The following is a 20,673-nucleotide window of genomic DNA, read 5'->3' on the forward strand; positions in this document are numbered from 1 at the left end:
AGGGGAGCAAGGAAAGGAGGCGCCATGCCAGTAACTCTATGCGAGTAGGCATGTGGGAGAGCACGGGCATGCACGTGGGGGTGCGCGCACATCAGCCATAAACCTTGCAGCCATATGTCTGTGATTGCATCCCATACTCGCAGTCACGGTGGCGTCTGTTCGGAGAACAGTTCGGACAACAGCAACAGAGGCACTCATAGATAGGCTTTCGCCTATCGCAGTTTACCTCAGGAAAGGGCCGATACATTTTTTTTAGACTGAGCGAATTTACATCTGAGGTGGACCAGCCTGAAATATGGGGGTGGGCCAACTTGAAAAGAAGGGGTGGCCGAATTGAAATTTGGGGGATTTCCAACTGAAATTTGGGGTTGGGTCAACTTTAAAATCGGGGATGACCAACTTCAAATTTGGGGGTGGGCGAACTTGAGTTTAGGGGTGGGCGAACTGAAATTTCGGGGTGGGCCAAGTGAATCTTTGGGGGTGAGTCAACTTGAATTTTGGAGCAGGCAAAGTTAAAAGTGAGGGGTGCCCCAACCGAAATTTATGGGTGGCTTAACTGAGTTGTCGGGGACGGCCCCAATGAATTTAGGAGGTGGGCCTACTATGAATATAGGCGTGGGCGAACATGAAAGTTAGGGGTGGCCCAACTGAAATTTGGGATTGTACTTTAAATTTGGGGTTGGGCAAACTGAAACTTGGGGTCGGCCAAGTGAATTTTCGGGGTGGGCTAACTTGTAATTTAGGGGTTGGCCAATTGAAATTTTCGGGCACGCTTAGTCATATTTAGCAACTGCAGTGGAATTTCTGCATATTTTTTTAGTGGGAAAGGGGCAATGGGGCGAATGCAGGCAACGGGCAAAAACTTCAAATTAGTGCTACGCATTCCTTTCTGGACAGGACTTACTGGAGTTCAAAGAGGGGTCGCTGTAGCATAGGCAAAAAAATTATTGTGCGTTACCACTTAAATTGTGCCTTCTTTGCATACCAACTGAACCAAAATTACAGGCAGCAAAAGCGGTCTTGTTTCAGAAATCGTAGGCAAGAGTAACCGTCACGCACAATATTACGCTTTAAACGCAAGGTTTCTAGCTTATCCTTACGAATAAGCTACAATAGAAAACAAACTGGCAAAAACGCCAATAACTTGGTGAACTGACATGGAATTGAGATGATTAAGAAAAACCCAGCTCAAAAAATTGACAGTACGCTTGGGGCTGGCGTCATATCTGCTAACTATGGTGCACCACGTGTCGTCTTGTTGGGTGACACTCCCTGGCTGTTAAAAAGCACAAAAAAGACAATTAATAGCCCGCATCTGTGCCAAAATTCCTGTGGAAGCACATACACTACTCGTTTATATCGAACTTCACGGAGTAAAATTTAGTTGAAGCTCGACTTAACATGGGATGTAAAGCGTCATTTGGCTTTGAGTATTTCGAAGCAAGTTCGGGACCTTCAGGCAGGATGGTGTGGGAGTCACAGCTGTCTGGAGACCCGCACGCAATTGCGGAGTTTTCCGCAGGCACCCCCAGATGTACGCTTAAGCAGGCACCCAGATACCCTTAAGCGTGCACTGAACATTGAGCTATGTTACGTCGTCGCTGTGATGAATAATAAGCCTGCAGTCAGCTGCTTAGGTTTTAGTATTGATGAATTACCACCACATAACGAAACTCTTAGCAGTCGAAATAACTACCTCTAGTGTAGAACTGATCCCGCCTCCAGCGTTCCCAAGACGTCATCGTATTCTCTAAAAACACGCTGAACAAGGACGGTTTCTCCTTGATTTCTGCTGCCAGTTTATAAAAGGAGAAATGGGTTTGTTTCCCTCGGTACAAGTATGTTTTATTACTTCTAGTATTTTATTTAATCTCCATTATCCTAGTTTGTCGGCCAATTGTGCGACGCTGTACAGCGTTAATTAAACTCTGCTTCTAATGAGAACCACTGATGCCTCTTTCAAGTCGTCACTTCATGAGCCCGTCAGAGTCTGAACTTCGGTTTCGCAAGGATATGAAGAGTTGTTGCGCTAAATAAGTGCGGGAAATCGCATTTTTTTCTAACAGAGACACTGATGTAGCATGTACAAACCGGACATTTCAATTTATTTATTGCGATCCATATGTTAAGTGAATTAGTTAAAGCGTGAAGAACGAGACTTCTTTATTGGTCCTATAATTACCACGCTTTATCCTGTCTTTCATGTCCGCCGGAACCTATACCGCGGTCTATAAGAATGAAAACCATAAGTGTCGCAGAAGGGGGATATCTGCGGTGAATGACGTTTCGTGTTTTGTTTTATGGAAGTTTATTTGTTTGAAATACAATATGGCGGAGGCTGATATCATGCTTGGCATGTTAGATTCCATATCAGTGCCAAGTAACGAGGACTAGCCTATAGCATATCACAGTAGTATCACTCAGGTTGAAAGCACCACATTTATTTATATGGGAAAGAAACTAAACTCTTTGAGTAAGCTGGCAAGAACACAATTTGCCGTAACATATGCCAACAAAACACGTCATTCAGGCTTGCAGTATCAGAGTTCGGAATAGTGATGGCGCACCGCTGTGGATATTTTTTATGTACTGCAAATCTTTGTACAACCGCTTGAAAACGTTATGCGCATAATTTTTTTCATGCCCTGATGGACCCAATGTAGCAGCAAGTTAACTTTTTCTAAGATAGTGTCTTGTGTTAAAACATATGGACAAATTTATGGACATATGGACAATTGTAGTCTTTGCAGTTAATTACTTATTCTACCGCTAGAAAGCACAATACAAGCGGCGTTCGCAAGTTTTGTCGGTATTCTTTAAGAAAGGAATTTTACAGCAAGTTTAAATGCGCACAGCAACAAATACATTCTAAGGGTCATATATGCGCGAAATTTTTAAAATACGCGGTTTATTGCATAATTTCAAAAAGCGCCAATACAACTCGTAACGAAAACCGACCCTCGTTCCGAGAAGTGAACCAGCATTTCGCGTGAGCGGACTAGCTCTCATATCTGCCGTTATTGTTTATTGAATTATCCTTAGCATTTATCTAATTGTTTATAATATTGTACTGAATCCAATCAATACATCAAATCAAAGATGATGAATGCAGGGGAGGAAGATGATTGAGCACACCTGCAGTGCCTCTCGCCTGTTATAATCAAGGTCATCCAACCGCTGCCGTGACAGCCGCCGCTGACCTCATTCTTTCTGCTGTGCCAACTTTTATTGCCAAGTTTCATACGCCCGCACTGCGAGTATTCGAAGTCAGGCATATGCGTATATACGCTCACGCGTCAAACCAGTGGAACTGAAATTTTCACTCTAATTCTGCAAGGTTGTTAGAGCGTGCATGTCTTCCTATTTTTTTTGTCGCGCAATGCAAGCTGCTGAATGCAGGTGCTCCACGAGCTCAGCACACTACTTGCAGTTACCGCAAGCGGTTCAGCAAGCGCATCGTAGACTAGGGAAAACCTCCCTACCTGCTTACTTTGTGGCTTTTCGCTGGGCTTGTTTGTGATGGGCTTCGCTTTCAAATCGGGAAACGCTCTCGTGGTCCTTTTGCCGCATTATACGGGTCTTTTTTTGTGCCACTTATTTCTTTTAAATAACCTTCGTCATAAGCACACAACTATTATTTGAGCTGGATCACTCAAAAGGGAGGACAATATTACCGTGTAGATCAAAATGCATCATTGCCTAACTAACAAGCATTCACTACTGAACTTTTTAAATCATTGCTTTAGCTACCGCATTGCAATGTACTAATTAACTCCCGTTTCACTGTTATTCAAATGAGCGATAAATGAGGGAAACCTGAATGTACTATAACATCTGAAATAACACCTTCCCCAAGGTAATATGCGATAATGCGGTAGAATAGTAGTTACAGTGCCATCTTCCAGATGCAGAAGGCTTAAGGTACATGGGCTCGAATTCCGGTGTCGGCGGGTGTAAAGAATGCTTTCTGCGCTCTGTGGCGACGGTGAAGATCAAAACGAAGCGTCGACCTGACGACAACGGTCGTAGTGAGCGTCACTGTCCGCGCTTGCTTTCTTCTGTGCATTTCGTCATCGTCCAATGGGCCCGCAACGGGGCGGATAGGCTAGGGCTTTCTGTGCCGACGTGGGAGCGGCCCGCTACGTGCTACTGCACATTCCTATGGCCCTCAGTATAGTTTTTCCTTCCATCCACAGGATTAGCCCACAGCAACCTGCCACATTTACTCGTGTAGTTTGAGTTAGGAGCACATTACAGAAACCCAGGTGGTCAAAATTAATGCCGAGTCCCCCACTATGTGTGCGTCGTAATCGTATTTTTGGCGTGCGCCTCAGACCATTCTTCTCCTATATTTCCTTTGCGTTTTCTGCAATCGCAACAGTAACGCTTTGTCGCGGTAAGACAGCGACTGTGATGAGGTATTTTTGCCGTGTAGTTCAGTAATCTAGAACACAGTTTACTGATAAAAAACAGTGTTGCACCTATTGTCATGCATCAGCTCTCAACGAAATTATTCAAAACTACTATGAGCGATTACAGAAAGAAAAAAATTCTTCTTTTCTAATCATAGTGCTGGCTTTGTTAGCTAACGCTTAGCTTCATTGCGTAGCAGCTGCCCTCTTTAAGATTCGGCCACCGGTTACTTGCGTACGCGGCAACAAGTATGGTGTCTATCCTCTCGCACACTCCAATCCGAACACAACAGGTTAGCACAATCTGGAAAAGTAACCATACACTTCCTTACTGTTAATTTCTCTCGTGTTCCGCTTTGAGGCGCCACTTAATTTCTTTACTTATCTGTTGTCATCCACGTGAGATGTTCTATTGTTAGCCACGGCTCTTTCTAAGGGTATGGTGCCCATGCCTACTAAGTTGCCCCAGCTTCTACAGACACATTCGTAACACACACACACACACATTTATATATATATATATATATATATATATATATATATATATATATATATATATATATATATATATATATATATATATATACTCACCATAAATAAATCCCGCCGTGACGCACATCCAATCCATGTTGGGAACAAAGGCCGAGGCGATCAAAGCAACAGGACACAGGACGGCACCCACTAGCATGAGGCTGTGTGTAGAAACCCTCTTCTGCATTGCTCCGATGGCAAAACCTTAAAAAAAAGAGTGAAGAGTTTTTTAAATAAAAATGGCACATGGAGCTTCAAAATAAAAACAAAAAACACTTGGCGTCGCACTTCAATGGGTGTTGAAATGGGTGTTTCTTTTTTTCTATCTCGGCACGCTCGACCTACCTACATTATTACCTGGAGAGCAATGTGATGCTGCCCTCCAGGCAATTTTTTTAACAGGCGCTGGGCCAATTAGGAAAAGACGGTATGTGGGTTCGCGAGGCATGGTTCGAGGGCGGCAGGACGTAAAACGGTCATTCGCGCACGTATTATGCTTTCTTAGCAAAAGTTATCAAAGAATGTCTTTCTGTGCCCGTAAGACCTAATTTGTTAGTGTTTTCTCGCAAGAAATGCACCAGGCAAGTGAAGAAAATAAAACAGACTACTTTGACTAAATGCGAATTGAGCGCTGACAATGCTGTTTATCACCCAGCCTTGCAGCGACTGGCACTGCTCGCTTTCTATTTCAAATCAGTTGGAATGTTTCTTATTGGAAACTCTGCGCAAGGAAAATTATACAGAGAGTACCCGAGAACTCCTCTCGGAGTTCTGTGACTGTCTACAGATTAAGAAAAAAAGTACTTGTGTATTACAAATGATCCCGCACAGATGGCGTATATATTGTCACGTGGTGGTGACGTTGAAGAACACAGTAGCAGAACTGTGAAAGACAAAGCTAACTTTTATTGGGCGAACCTGTGCCCACAAAAACAGGCTACACTTATAGCACAACGATAGCGGCGAACAAGGTCGGCAATCGTCGAAAATCTGATCAGCCGGTTTCTGTTTTCTGCGGGTCGGGGCATACTCCGGATTTGCTGATGACGTGGCCTAGGAACAGAAGCTGATCGTAAGCGAAGCGGCACATTTCTAGCTTCAGAGTGAGCTCTGATGATTTGGTGGCCTCTAGTACTGTCGCAAGCAGCCTAAGATAATCGTCGAAATTTCCGGCGAAGACGACAACGTCATCCAAGTAAACAAGACAGGTCTGCCACTTCAATCCTGCTAACACCATGTCCATGACGCGCTCGAATGTTGCAGGCGCCGAGCACAGTCCGAATGACATGACCTTGAACTCGTAGAGGCCATCTGGCGTTATGAAGGCAGTCTTTTCGCGATCTCTCTCGTCGACTTCTATAGTCTTCAGTAGCCAGACTGGAGGTCCATCGACGAGAAGTATTTTGCGCTGAAGAGCCGATCCAATGCGACGTCTATCCGTGGAACGAAGTACACGTCCTTCTTCGTGATCTTGTTTATTCGGCGATAATCGACGCAGAAGCGTAGGGTTCCGTCCTTTTTCTTCACCAGGACCACAGGAGATGCCCACGGGATTTTCGACGGCTGGATGATGTCGTCGCGCAGCATTTCGTCGACTTGTTGCCTAATAGCTTCACATTCTCGCATCGAAACTCGGTAAGGGCTCTGGCGGAGTGGTCGAGCGCACTCTTCGGTTAATATGCGATGCTCTGCAACTGGTGTTTGTCGAATCCTCGATTACGTCGAGAAGCAGTCTTTGTATCACCGGAGAAGGCCTCTGATGTGTTGCTGCTTACTCATAGGAAGACTTGGATTCACGTCGAAGTTTGGTTCGGGGACTATGCTTATCGGGGGAGCTACGGCAGAATCCGAGAGGACAAAGGCATTGCTGGTCTCCACAATTTCCTCGATGTACGCGATTGTCGTGCCCTTGTTGATGTGCTTGAACTCTTGGATGAAGTTGGTTAGCGTAGCTTCCGCTTTCCCTCTGTGGAGTCGAGCGATCCCCCTTGCGTCGCAAATCTCACGGTCGAGCAGTAGATGTTGGTCGCCCTTGATGAAGCCTTCTACGTCAGCGGGTGTTTCGGTGCCGACGGAAATAATGCTGGAGCGCAGCGGGATGCTCACTTGACCTTCGAGCACACTCAAGGAGTGGTGACTACGAGAGCTCGCGGCGGTATCGCTTGATCTTCCGACAGCATTATCGGTTTTGACTTCAGGTCTATGATTGCGCAGTGTTGGTTCAGGAAGTCCATGCCGAGAATGACGTCTCGTGAACACTGTTGGAGGATAGCGAAGGTGGCACGGTAAGTCCGGTCATGAACGGTAATTCTTGCCGTGCAGATTCCAGTCGGCGTAATTAGGTGTCCTCCAGCGTTACGAAATTGGGGGCCTTCCCATGCAGTCTTAACTTACTTCAACTGGGCGGCAATGTGTCCACTCATGACGGAGTAATCAGCCCCTGTATCGACTAAGGCGGTGACTGCGTGGCTGTCGAGAAGAACGTTGAGGTCGGTGGTTCTTTGTCTTCCATAACAGGTCGGTCTTGGCGTCGGATCACGGCTGCGTTGCGTTGAATTGTGGCTGGTATGTGATGTCGTCAAGTCGTCTTTCGTAGTCGTATTCTTTGCTTTCAGACTTCGTTGGTAAGGCCGCGTGTCTTTATGTCGTGGTAGTTTCTTCGGCGTATTCGTCGGTGGCGGAGGATCTTCGTTAGTTCGACGAACAGCAACCACACCTCCATCGGTTGTTGCTTTTAGTTTTCCGGATATGGGCTCGCGGAGTGGCCCCGGGCGGCCTGGTCGGAGCTACGGCGACAGCTAGCGGCCTAGTGACGGCAAACGGGACTGTCGTCGAGGGTTCTACTGAGTGGCGGCGAGGTAGTCGGCGATATCGCGAGGTCGTTCGCCAATCTGTGGTCGCGGCGCGTTAACGGCGAACCGTCGGAGTCCCATCTCCCGGTATGAGCATCGGCGGTAGATGTGCCCGACTTCTCCGCATTGATAGCAAAGCGGACGATGGTGGGGGGCGCGCCAAACAGCAGTCTTCCTTGGAATGCTGCGTGGGGCAATGGGTTGGCGTGCGGGCGGCGGGGGTGGTGGCGGACGCCGGAACTGTGTCGTCAATGGGCCCTGCCCTAGGCGCGGAGGGGGTACGTGACGGCAGGCTACAGCGGCATATGTCATCGCCTGCGGCTGAGGCTGCGGCGACTCAGGGGCTACTCTGAGTTGTTGTTGGAGCTACTCACGGACGGCGTCGGCAATCGAAGCCACTTGAGGCTGTGATGACGGGAACAGCTTCCGTATTTCCTCCCGCACGACAGCTCGGATAGTCTCGCGCGGGTCGTCGGTGGCCAGTGACTGAACTCCGGCGTAGCTTGTCGAGTTCGTGAGGTGGTTGAATTGCCGGTTCCGCATTTCTAGTGTCCTCTAGATGCTAGTTGCCTCACGAAGAAACTCGTTGACAGTCTAGGGTGGGCTTCGCACCATTCCGGCGAAAAGTTCCTCCTTTACACCACGCATCAGTAGGCGGACTTTCTTCTCGGACATATCCGGGTCGGCATGGTGGAACAGATGGCTCATTTCTTCCGTAAAGATGGCAATGTTCTCGTTAGGTAGCTGCACTCGGGCGTCCAGCATAATTTCGGCCCTTTCCTTGCGCACGACGTTCGTAAAGGTGCGCAGGAAGCCGCTACGGAACAGGTCCCATGCTGTCACGGGCGACTTCCGGTTCTCAAACCACGTTCTGGCGGCGCCTTCTAATGCGAAGTATACATGCCGTAGCTTGTCGTCGGAGTCGCAGTTGTTGAAAGTCGCGATTCGTTCACAGGTCTCCAGCCAGGATTCCGGGTCTTCAGTAGCTGCTCCAAGAAAGGTCGGTGGGTCCCGAGGTTGTTGCAGAATAACGGGGGAAGCGGAGGCAGCGATTCGTGTGGTCTTGGCCGCGATCTTCTTTGTCCTCTCACGTAGGTCTTTGTCGTCTCAGGTAGGTCCGTGCTCTGGGGACAGTCCTTGCAGTCGGCGGCTAGAACGCTGGTCTTGGGCGATGTTGGTTTTGTCCTCAGGCTTCGGGCTTGCATCGCGGCTTTCCGGGGGCGTTCGGTACATGAACGCACAAGCATTTCCTCCAGATGTCACGTGGTGGTGACGTTGAAGAACACAGTAGCAACACTCTGAAAGACAAAGCTAACTTTTATTGGGCAAACCTGTGCCCACAAAAACAGGCTACACTTATAGCACAACGATAGCGGCGAACGAGGTCAGCGATTGTCGAAAATCTGATCAGTGGGTCAAGCGCGCCGGTCTTTATACATCAATCATCGAATGTTCTAGACTAATGGATGGGACCCACGCGCCTTCCACAAAGTTCTACGTTATTCGCGTCGCTCACACATGTAATCAGATTATACATGGTTTGGTCAAAGACAGTGGATGGAACCATCGATAACGTTCCAGAAACTTCCCACGCATGCAAGCGCGTCCTCCGCTGTGCGATAACACTTGTTAGGTGGTGAGAAGTGGTCACCCGATAAAGATAAAGAAGTACACGTGTCAATATAGTGTTACAAATGAATTGTAATCTATTCCTAATTGAACAATAATAATTGCTGTAATTCAGGTTGTAATCACTTGATATGGCGCTTTACTTTTCGACTGTCACATTATTGCGGTAGTATTTTTTTCTGCTGGAGTGGAGTACGAACTGACTTTGGAGTTTATTTGCTTCAATTAGTTTGAGTTCATTCATATTATTTAGTTATTTATGCTTGAATTCTTATCGTTACCAAAATTTCCTAGGCAGGGAATACTCAAACTTTGCGTATTTAATTATATGTTCGGTGGTAATATTTTGTCTGTTCATGGTTTATTTATGCCTCTTTCATTACATGTTCATACCTGTTTCCAGTGGGGCTTAAACAAGTGACTATAAGATTGTACCATTACAATTATGCCTTCTAGGCTCCACTGCACAGCAAGCAGATCGAAGAATTAGCAACTGGCATATTGGCCGCAAATATACATGATTGTGCTCTCAACAGGGAGCAGATCGTCTTCCTTATGATACCTTAAAGCTTATATGTATTTGTATTCAGACATATTGTACACGAACGTTCAGCATTTATGTCTATTCGCATCATTCCTTGTGCTGCTGTAGAAATGTGTGCTGTCACGCAGTGCTGTGCTCGAAGGTGTTTTCATTATTTCTTCAAAGCCGTGAAGAAAAGAAAAACAGAGCAAGGTAAGATGTATTTTTCCTTAGGAAGAAAAAACATTGACTTGCCTTGTTTTGTATATGCTAATAAAGTAATCGTTAAGTCATCGCTAATAATATTACGTTATATGTCAGCTTCTTTTTTCACAGCTGATACACACATCATTTTCATAATGTGGGTGTCACCGCTTCATACCTCCATCAATTTCATTTTGATGCGGGCAATGTTGCATGCAGAAATGCGTAGTGATACTGAAATGCGCCAGCTTTCGTGATGTGCTTTGCACTTGTGCAAAGTTTAATTCTTAGAAATTGCGCTATTATGGGATGATGACATCGTACTGTTTGCAGAAAGCTTTCTTTCTAAATGGACTGCAGCAAAGAAATATGTTGCAGGTCCAACCTTTTTACAGTGCATTCACCTCTACAAAAACAGCACACCTTGTATTCCAGCAATTACTCGATGTTTTGCACATTTATTACTCACATTACCAAGCATATGTGCCAGCTTACTTCATAAGGCGCAATCTTTACGATGCATCGTGCCTTCTATACTAATTGCTGCAAGCTTGCTTGTCTAAATGAGCAGCACTGAAAAAATAGCGTGGTTGCAAAGATGACTTATACGCTGTGATCCGGACTGTCTTTGAATACTAAAAATAGCTAATTTGAGTTGAAATGTTGATTTCTGCTGAACAAGTTTATAGCAATCGCAATAGAATTGGAGGGGAGTCCGCAATAATCGTTAGTGCGAACATTACCAATGCTTGACTGTTTATTGTGTCCATAACCAGTTGTGGTTAACGGAAGAGCTGGTCAATAAGCACTCAATATACGGTTGCTGGAAGCATTCTGCTGCAGATTAGTCTCAAAAACACATAATGAAAACATGCCATAAAATGTATTGCTGTTCCAGTTGAGATGTTTATGTAAAGAATGTGCTGTGGGGCGGGCAGAATCAACAACTGAAACAACAATGCACTTCATTGGAGATGCTTGCTTCCAATTTCTGGAAACTCGTTCCAGGCACATATAGAAGATTGGTATGCTTTCAGTACTGGCTTCTTTGAATATGTTATGACAAGTCCCCTAAAGAAATTAAAAAATCCAATAGGTTAAATTTTGCCCCTAAATATTGTATTGTCTATCACGCAAATTTTGATTTCTGGAGCCGCTATGAAGCTTGAAAAGCAGTAAAATGTGAAGTTTAAAGACCTGCACATTTATGAATTTTAGACAGAGCCATGTCCAAGAATCTTAGACATAGCTTCTTCGCTATTTTCTTGAGCTATTTTTGTAAACTTTCACATAGGCATATAATCTTGTACGTCTTTACCCGTACGTCCTCCTACGTATGCCCATGAATTTTGTACATGGCTCCTTTGGCCATGCATTGAACTTCACTGCAGTGTGTGAACGTAACTCATTGAACACAGCATTCAAAAAATGGCGTAACAGAATGTCAGCCGAAGTTCAAGAACTTTCCATTAGCTACTCCGAAAGGATTCTTTTTTACTGATAACAAGCGCTTTCACTGCACTTAGTCGTAGGTGCGACTATGTGCCTTAAATGCTGATATTTCAGGAAAGTATCTTCCTGACGTTGCTGACCGAAAGTTGTTGATGTTCGGCGGATCATTTGAGATGGTATTTTTATAAAGTGCTGCAAAGTGAGTCAGGCTAGTGCATTGCGGTGAATTTTGACGGATATATGAACAGTCGTCCTATATTCATGGGCATGCACAGAATCACATGCGGGGGAAGAGCTGCAAGGCTGTATGCTTATTCGAAAAGCTGCAATACCAAAAGACTACGTACACCTTTACTAAAAGTTAGCATATAGCTTTTAATTTATAGGTGCACGAACTTATGAGATAATATCCCTGTATTAAACGTTACTTGAGTAAAGGTTACAATATTATTTCTGCTTTTTAGGCCCACAAATGTGCCCATTTATTAAAGATTACTTTAGTAACGGTTGCTATGCAACTTTTATATTTAAGTGCACAAACTTTGCAGAATATGACCCTTTAATAAATGTTACCGTGTTAAAGAGCCGTTATGGTTGACAAGAAAGTCATGAGAAACAAGTATTGGCTTATAGCTTGCGTTCCCCCGAGATCAATTTTATCATTTCTATTGTTTAATATATTGATTGATGATCTTCCTCTAGTATTTACTAAAGCCACTACCTATTAGTATGCAGAATATAGGATACCTTAAACGACACATTTAAATTAGGGAAAGCCTGCGGGCGCTTTGCAGAATACAATAAATACTGTAATGCACTGGTTTTGTGGAAAACTGCGTTAATGTAAATATCACAACTGCCTACCACCCACAGACGCATGGTCTTACGGAGCTCCTGAATAAGATCCTCGCCGACATGCTAGCAATGTACGTCGAAGTCGAACACAGGACCTGGGAGGTCGTCCTGCCGTACGTAACCTTCGCATACAATATGGCGGTGCAAGAAACAACACAGATCACCCCGTTAAAGCTGGTTTACGGCACGAACCCGACGCTGACTCTCAAATCCATGCTGCCGCACGTCACAGACGAACAGAATCTTGACGTCGCCATCTCTCTCCAGCGTGCCGAAGAACGACAGCTCGACCGCCTAAGGATCAAGAACCAGCAGCGTATCGACAGCTGACATTACCACCTCCGACGACACTACGTCGAATACCAGCCCGGCAACCATGTTTGGGTTTGGACCCCGATACGCCGACGAGGACTCAGGGAAAAACTATTGTGAGGCTATTTCTGACCCTACAAGATCATTCGACGTATTGACGAACTGCACTATGAGGTCGTGCCACACGGCATTTCGTATTTACAGCGGCGCCGCGCACGATCTGAAGTGGTCCACGTAGTGCGTCTTAAGCACTTTTACGCACGCTGACGAACTTCCTTATTTCGTTGCTTCTTTGCTGCGGGTGTTTTCTTTATTATTTTCGTTTGTTTGCAGCATCGGGTCGATGCTTTTTTATGAGCAGGGTATTGACACGTCTACTTGTTTACCTTTATCGGGTGACCACGTTTCACCGCCTAACAAATGTTATCTACGAGCGCATGACACGATTGTTTCGGCTCGCCGACCTGGAACTGTCCGAAGAGGAAAAAGTTCCGTTCTTGATGCGAGGAGCAAAGCAAGAACTTATCGCGGGACTGTTACGCAACCCGCCAAGAATTATAGCTGAGTTCTCGACAGAGGCAGCAACGATTCAGAAAACTCTAGAAATGCGCACTAAGCAGCGTAACTGCCAAGTTCTCATGCCACAGTGTGCCATCCATGCACTGGGCTCCGGTGACCTCCAATAGACCATTAGGGCCATTGTGCGCGAGGAACTGCGCAAGATGTTTTCTTCATCGCAACCTCAGGAGTCCTCAGCCACTGACATCGTCAACGAAGAACTTCGACGATCCCTGGGCGTTACCGAAGAGCAGCCCGAATCGCCGCTTCCCGTGCCGGAAGCGATGACCTACGCCGCCGTCGCCCGTCGACAAGGCCACGCCGCAATTCCTTCGTCCACCGCCATCCGTCGCCCGGCGCAGCCACCCGAGGAATACGGACATTTCGCGAGCCCCCGACCACCGCCCGCTCTGCTACCACTGCGGGAATGCCGGACATGCCTCATGCGAATAGTGTAGAACTTTGTGGAAGGCACGTGGGTGCCAGTGATTACTCTAGAACATGTGACGAGAGATGTATAAAAGCCGACGCGCTTGGCCCTGTCAGGATTGGGGGCTCAATCCCATTGCTCGTGATCCGTTGTCAAGATTGGAGTCCGGCATGAATTCGAAGGTGCCTGGCCCATGCCGTCGTCCAACTTACCCACGCTGAGGACGTTGATGAAGGGAAGAACTGCTTCTCATTGAGAACGAGGAATATGGGTTATTTTACAGTATTTAAATCAGTCTAACATGACTGCTTGAGAAAAGTGTATCAGTGTAACATGACTGCTTAAGAAAAAAAGTGTTAGTCCAACATGACTGCTTAAAAAAAGTGTGTCGAGCACCAGCACAACACCAGTTTTTAAACACCCAGTCCGCCGGCGAAACAAGGCGGCGAACGTTCGTTTTTCATCGCAAAACTAGCCGCCTCCCGCAGGACGGCCTACGCACACAAAGGCACACACATTCCTATGTCCGGAGCCGACGTCAGAGGGGAGCCGTTCCGGGTAGCTCGGAGCCATTCTGAGTAGCTCGTTGTCCTGCGTCCCAGTCGGCGCGTGGGAACTAACAAAAAACGGCTTTCCCGCGGCAGCTCGCGCACGCGTAGCAGATCAGGTGCGCACTGGGGAGTTCGGGCACAATAGTTCGCCCGCCCAACTCATTCCGTCACAATGGCGATCGGGCTAGAGGATGGTGGCGGTTTCAGCACAAAGCCCGCTTCATCGAACGCATCCTAGCTGAAGCGACGGAGAGTGGGGGATGCGCGTGTTGTTCCCCAGTCGTAATTGGGTGGCAATCCTGCATTGCAGCTCGCCGTTCTTAACAGCGCCTCCATGGCCCGAAAAATCTCGACTGTCTAGCGCTGACAACCGCTAGGCAGGAAGAGAACTGCTGGTGGACAGGGGGGGATTGATGTCTTGGCTCGCAGCGACCACTTGTGTATTGATGTCACCGCCCCAAAACATCCAACAAGGAGAGGCAACTGCGAAATGAACCCCACAACACGGCTCTGCGCCGAGATGACGTGCATTGGCCCTCACTTTAGACCCACTAGGCTTCAAAAAAAAACAACATAAGTGCAGAAACAAAAACATGCTGCATTTCGCTATGCCAATTTCTGAAGCAAATTCCTGCTGATAAATTCAGCAATCATGGAGGGAATCCTGCTAAATGAGAGGGGATCTTCTTCGCTTAATAAAAGTAACACTAGTAAACCTAAAATTTAGGCGGGACCCTCAAACGCAGAATTCTAATTAGCCGGCTCAATCCATCCGCATTGCTATGCAACTTTACCTTCTTATTTCTAACGGAGAAGTTGTACTCTTGTAGAGTGAGGCTCCATCGGAGCAAGCGACCATTATTGTGTGACATGTGATTGAGCCACGTCAGAGGACAGAGGTCGGTCTCGAAGATGAACTTCGCTCCGTACAAGTAACACGACAACTTCTGGGCGACCCAAACTAAACAAGCACATTCCTTCTCTGAAGCGCTGTAGGCTTCCTCTCTTACATTTAGTTTACGGCTGGCATAGAGGACAGGATGCTCCTCGTTATCGTCGCCGACATGACTAAGTACCACGCCCATACCTCTGTCGCTTGCGTCGCATTGAACTATGAATTCCTTTGTGTAGTCTGGCGCGCGAAGCACAGGGCGAGAAACCAATAGCGTTTTCAAACTTTGGAAAGCGTTCTCTTTGTCCTTATCCCAGTGTACGTTACACGGTGCTCCCTTTTGGAGGGCGTCCGTTAATGGACTTGCCATTTGCGAGTAATTCGGAATGTACCGTTGATAGAACCCCACAAGTCCCGCAATTGAACGAAAGTCTGTTTTCGTGCGCGGCTGAGAAAATTCTCCAATCGTAGTTATTTTCAGCTCAGCGGGCCGTCTCATGCCCTGACCGCCAACATGGCCCAGATAAGTAACCTGCGAGCAACCAAACCTACACTTTTCCGCTTTCATCGTTAAGCCAGCTTCCCTCAACCGTGAGAACACCTGTTTGAGGTGCGATACATGTTGTTCCCAGCTGTCCGAAAAAATTGCTACATCATCAAGATAGGGCAAGGCGAACTCCTGCAAGTCTTTTAGGACAATATCCATTAACTTAGAGAAGCTAAACGGCGCGTTCTTCAGCCCGAAGCTGAGTGCGAGAGGGCGAAAAGTGCCTACAGGTGAGATGAATGCGGCATAGCAGCTGGCACTTTCTGAAAGGGGAACTTGCCAGTACCCCCGCACGAGATCTATAGTTGAAATGTATTTAGCAGCGCTAACTCTTTCAATTCGTTTCTCAATGTTGGGTATCGGGTACAGGTGATCCCTAGTGATGGCATTTAACTTCCTGTAGTCTACACATGGACGAGGGTCCTTGTTAGCGGTTTCTACGAGTATTAGCGGTGACGTGTAGTCACCCTCAGTGGGCTCAATAACTCCCAACTCTAGCATGCGCTGTATCTCTGCCTCCATAATCTCTCTCTGTCTTGGAGACAACCTGTAAGGCTTTGATCTTACTGGTTCGGTTGATGTCAGCTCAATTTCATACGTTATTAGTTCGGTTCTACCCGACCGATCGCTGAATCTGCCGAGATATTCCCCTAACACCTCTTTTAGCTCATCTAGTTGCTCGGGTCTTAGAGCGTGCGAGCTTACCGAGCGTTCTACTACTTCTAGGCCGATTTCAGAGTTGGAGGTCACCCTATACTCCTTAAACTTGGTACTAGTACCATCCTGCTTTTTGATGGTATAGTTAACGACCCCGCTCCGCTCTATATACGGCTTCATCAAATTGCAGTGATATATCTTCACCTCCTTCCTTCGACCGGGCATTTTCAGAGCATAGCTAGTATCTGAAAGCTTATGCAACACTTTAACGGGCCCGTCTCAGTGAACTTCAAGCTTGTCCTTTCTTGATGGTTCGAGGATCATTACTTGGTCTCCGGCGTTAAACGTACGAAGCCTCGCATTGTTTTCGTAATAGAATTTGGCGTTCTTTTGAGCTATTCCCATGTTCTTTCCGACTAGTTCTTGGGTTGCGCTTAGCCGTTCCAGTAAATTTAGCACGTATTCAACCTCTGTTGGACTCTCCCCTCTTTGCTCCCACATCTATCTTAACATTCTCAGTGGAGAACGCAGTGTCCTCCCATAAACTAGTTCTGCTGGTGAGAACCCTGTGGCTTCATGTGGAACCGTTCGTAAAGCAAACGAAGTTGCCGGCAAACAGTTCTCCCAGTCCTCCTTGTGCTCGTAACAGAGCGCACGCAAAACTCGCTAAGCACCGAATGCCACCTCTCTAAACTGTTTGACTGAGGGTGATAGACAGAACTGTGTATTAATTTTACTCCGCACTTCTGCAAGAATGTGGAAGTCAGTGCGCTCGTGAATACTGACCCTTGATCTGCCTGAATTTCGGCTGGAAACCCAACTCGTGCAAACACTGTCAAAAGCGCGTCTACTACTTCGGTGGAGCTGTGCTCTTTAAAAGGGATTGCTTCTGGAAACATGGTAGCCGGACACAGCATGGTAAACAAGTACGTGTAGCCCGATTTTGTTTTTGGAAGAGGCCCTACTGTGTCTATTACAAGTCGTCTGAAAGGCTCTGTTATTAAGAGCAATATCTTCAGTGGAGCTTTCCAAGGTCTCTCCTGGTTTACCAGAACGCTGGCAGGCGTCGCATGATCTTACAAAGTTTTCTACGTCTTTGAAACAGCCAGGCCAGTAGTATTCCATAAGCAAACTTTCCTTTGATATGTTTATGCCTAGGTGGCCGAACCACCCATTTCCATGACAGAGACTCAAAAGGTCCTCCCTATACTTAGTAGGTACGACTAACTGATCTAAACTCCTACCCTTTCGATCTCTGTAGTGCCGATAGAACAATCCTCCTCTCTCACGTATCATCACGTTGCGCGTAGCAATGCCTTCGTTAGCTGTGTCATGTAATTTAGCTAAGCTCTCATCATTCTTTTGCTCAGCTGCCAGTGACTCTCTATCCACACGTAAGAGCTGATCAAAGTTCTTTGAGGCCGGTGATAATAACGACCCTGTCTCGCTTGTGAGTGCGTCAGCTTGCTCTTCCTGCAGGCTAGAGCTTTGACGCTCTAGTGCTACGCTCTCATTGAGCTGGTCAGCTGGCAGGCTCTCCTCAACTGTTGTTTTGTCCCTCCGGCCTTGCTCGGATTCGGGTATTGAAGTTATCCCCTTTTCTGCTTCCGCTGGAGGAGCTTGTGCATTTACAGCCGAAAGCGCCGCGATCTTACGAGCTTGGCCTCGGGTCAATGCTTGTACTATGCCCTCTCCCAGTTTGACCCCTTTGTCACACAGTAACTGGTTCGAACGATTCGAAAAAATGTAAGCATACTGCAGTGACAAAAATTTGGAAACTACAGCCTCAGTCTCTAGCTCTCCGAATGGTCCAATGACTTTGACTTTAGCCATGGGCTGACACACGGTGTGTTCTTCTACAACCTGTTTTATCCATGCTACTTCTCCGGTGAAGTCATCTACCGTCACGTAAGATGGATGGACAATGTCCATCGTGGCGGCACTGTCTCTTAGCACTCGGCATGGTTTTCCATTAACTTGCAGGTTATGAAGATATGGACTTAACAGTTCCATATTCTCATCTTTTTCCTCCACGTAGGAGAAAACAACGCTAGGCTTCCCGCAGTTTGTAGTATTTGTAACAGCGAATTGGTCTAAAAGATTCGAATTTTCTTTTCTGTTCTTTTTGTGCGGTTTCTCCGTTAAGTTTCTCCTCCCTGTTTTCTGCGGGCTTTACCGCCATGTCTACAGGCGCCGATCGTCTAGTCTGCGCACCCCTTTTGAACGGAAATGGTTTCCGCGGTCCATTTCGACCATCCAAATTTCCGTCCTCGGCGTTCAACTTTCTACGGGTTGCGTACTCTTCGGCTAATTCAGCCGCCCTTTCCACAGGGTTTACATTTCCTCTGTCTTGCACCCACAGCTTAACAGCATGGGGGATGGTTTTGTAAAACTGCTCTAGACACATGCATTCAATGATCATATCTCTGCTGTCGTACGCTTCCGCGCTTTTAAGCCACTCGACTAGGTGGGCCTTTAAGCTATATGCAAACTCCGGATAGCCCTCGCTATCTTTCTTGTCTGTGCTCCTAAACCTTTGCCGAAAAGCTTCGGCTGAAAGGCGGTATTTCTTCAGGAGACTAGCCTTAACGTTTGCATAATCATATGAATCCTGTGCACTCAATCTGGCGATTACTTCCTCCGCCTCACACGGCAACAAAGACAGCAACCGCTGTGGCCATGTACTCGGTCCGAAGTTCATCTTTTCGCAAGTCCTTTCCAAATTGCATAGGAACAAGCCTATGTCAGTCCCGACCTCAAATGGCTTTAATAGCCTGTCCATGCGGTACGATTCTGCCTCACTTGATCGTCCCAGAGCGCCTTCACTTCCTTGAGACAACTCCAAACGTTTGCTTTCAAGTTCAAGTTGCATTTTTCTTAACTAGCGATCTTTATCGCGTTTCTCCCTTTCTTTTCTCTCTCGTTCTTCTCTCTTTTTTAGAAGTTCAAACCCCATTTCAATTTCTTCCCCACTGGCCTGTTGAGAAATTATATGCAATAAATCCGATTTTAGCATTTCCTTGCGTACATCTAGGCCCAGTTCCTCACCAACAATCAACAACTCGTCTCTCAGCAGTGTCCTTAACTCCATGATTGCTGCTTTACTGCCTTGATTCTGCTCTCTAAATCTTAGCCTAGGACAACACAATCTAGCTAACACTCAACAATCTAGCTTCCCTACAGTTCTAAACAGAACAACCACAAAATGAAGCCTAGAGAGTCAAAGCAAGAACCAAGCACTCGCCGCAGATACAGCACCATGTCGCAAAGTCCATCGCCGCGCTGTCAGCCAGTTGTCAGGATTGGGGGCTCAATCCCATCGCTCGCGATCCGTTGTCAAGATTGGAGTCCGGCATGAATTCGAAGGTAGCTGACCCATGCCGTCGTCCAATTTATCCACGCTGAGGACGTTGATGAAGGGAAGAACTGCTTCTCATCGAGAGTGAGGAATATGGGTTTATTTACAGTGTTTAAATCAGTCTAACATGACTGCTTGAGAAACGTGTATCAGTCCAACATGACTGCTTAAGAAAAAAAGTGTCAGTCCAACATGACTGCTTAAAAAAAGTGTGTCGAGCACCCGCACAACACCAGTTTTTAAACACTCGGTCCGCCGGCGAAACAAGGCGGCGAACGTTCGTTTTTTATCGCAAAACTAGCCGCCTCCCGCAGGACGGCCTACGCACACAAAGGCACACGCATTCCTATCTCCGGAGCCGACGTCAGAGGGGAGCCGTTCCGGGTAGCTCGGAGCCATTCTGGGTAGCTCGTTGTCCTGCGTCCCGGTCGGCGCGTGGGAAGCAACCAAAAACGGCTTTCCCGCGGCAGCTCGCACACGCGTAGCAGATCAGGTCCGCGCTGGGGAGTTCGGGCACAGTAGTTCGCCCGCCGAACTCATTCCGTCACAACGGCGATGGGGCTAGAGGATGGCGGCGGTTTCAGCACAAAGCCTGCTTCATCGAACGCATCCTAGCTGAAGCGACAGAGAGGGGGCGATGCGCGTCTTGTTCCCCAGTCGTAATTGGGTGGCAATCCTGCATTGCAGCTCGCCATTCCTAACAGCCCACTGATCAGATTTTGATGATCGCCGACTGTGTTTGCTGCCGTCGCCATTATTTAGGTGTAGCCCGTTTTGTGGGCACAGGTTCGCAAATAAATGTTAGTTTCGTTTTTCACAGTGTTGCTAATGTGTTCTTTATTCGTCACTACCACGCGACAATACAAAGGTAATGTTTTAGAAACCCCTTAATGTCCACAGCAATAAACAT

General features: G+C 46.9%; 2 protein-coding genes across 2 annotated transcripts in view; both read right to left on the reverse strand.

Moving 5' to 3' along the window:
* LOC139055417 (monocarboxylate transporter 12-B-like) overlaps positions 1-20,673 on the reverse strand; it is a 65,847-nt gene that overhangs the window by 15,757 nt on the left and 29,417 nt on the right. The window contains exon 3 of the mRNA XM_070532874.1: positions 5,004-5,147. Coding sequence (XP_070388975.1) covers positions 5,004-5,147 — 144 coding nt within the window. The remainder of the gene's footprint in view (positions 1-5,003; positions 5,148-20,673) is intronic.
* On the reverse strand, positions 8,390-18,337 carry LOC139056452 (uncharacterized). Its single transcript, XM_070534697.1, has 2 exons — positions 17,455-18,337; positions 8,390-8,781 (listed from the first exon to the last, which is right to left on the reverse strand). The coding sequence occupies exons 1-2, from the start codon at positions 18,335-18,337 to the stop codon at positions 8,390-8,392; spliced, it is 1,275 nt and encodes a 424-aa protein (XP_070390798.1).

This window comes from Dermacentor albipictus, chromosome 2, assembly GCF_038994185.2.
Source record: "Dermacentor albipictus isolate Rhodes 1998 colony chromosome 2, USDA_Dalb.pri_finalv2, whole genome shotgun sequence".
NCBI classification, from domain to species: Eukaryota; Metazoa; Arthropoda; class Arachnida; order Ixodida; family Ixodidae; genus Dermacentor; species Dermacentor albipictus.

Bases quoted from the DNA above. Each gene is read 5' to 3' on its own strand.
- LOC139056452 (XM_070534697.1), bottom strand. From the start codon at position 18,337: ATGGACATTGTCCATCCATCTTACGTGACGGTAGATGACTTCACCGGA. The intron at 8,782-17,454 runs GTAAACCAGGAG...TTCTTGGAGCAG, and splicing joins CGACGCCTGCCAGCGTTCTG to CTACTGAAGACCCGGAATCC.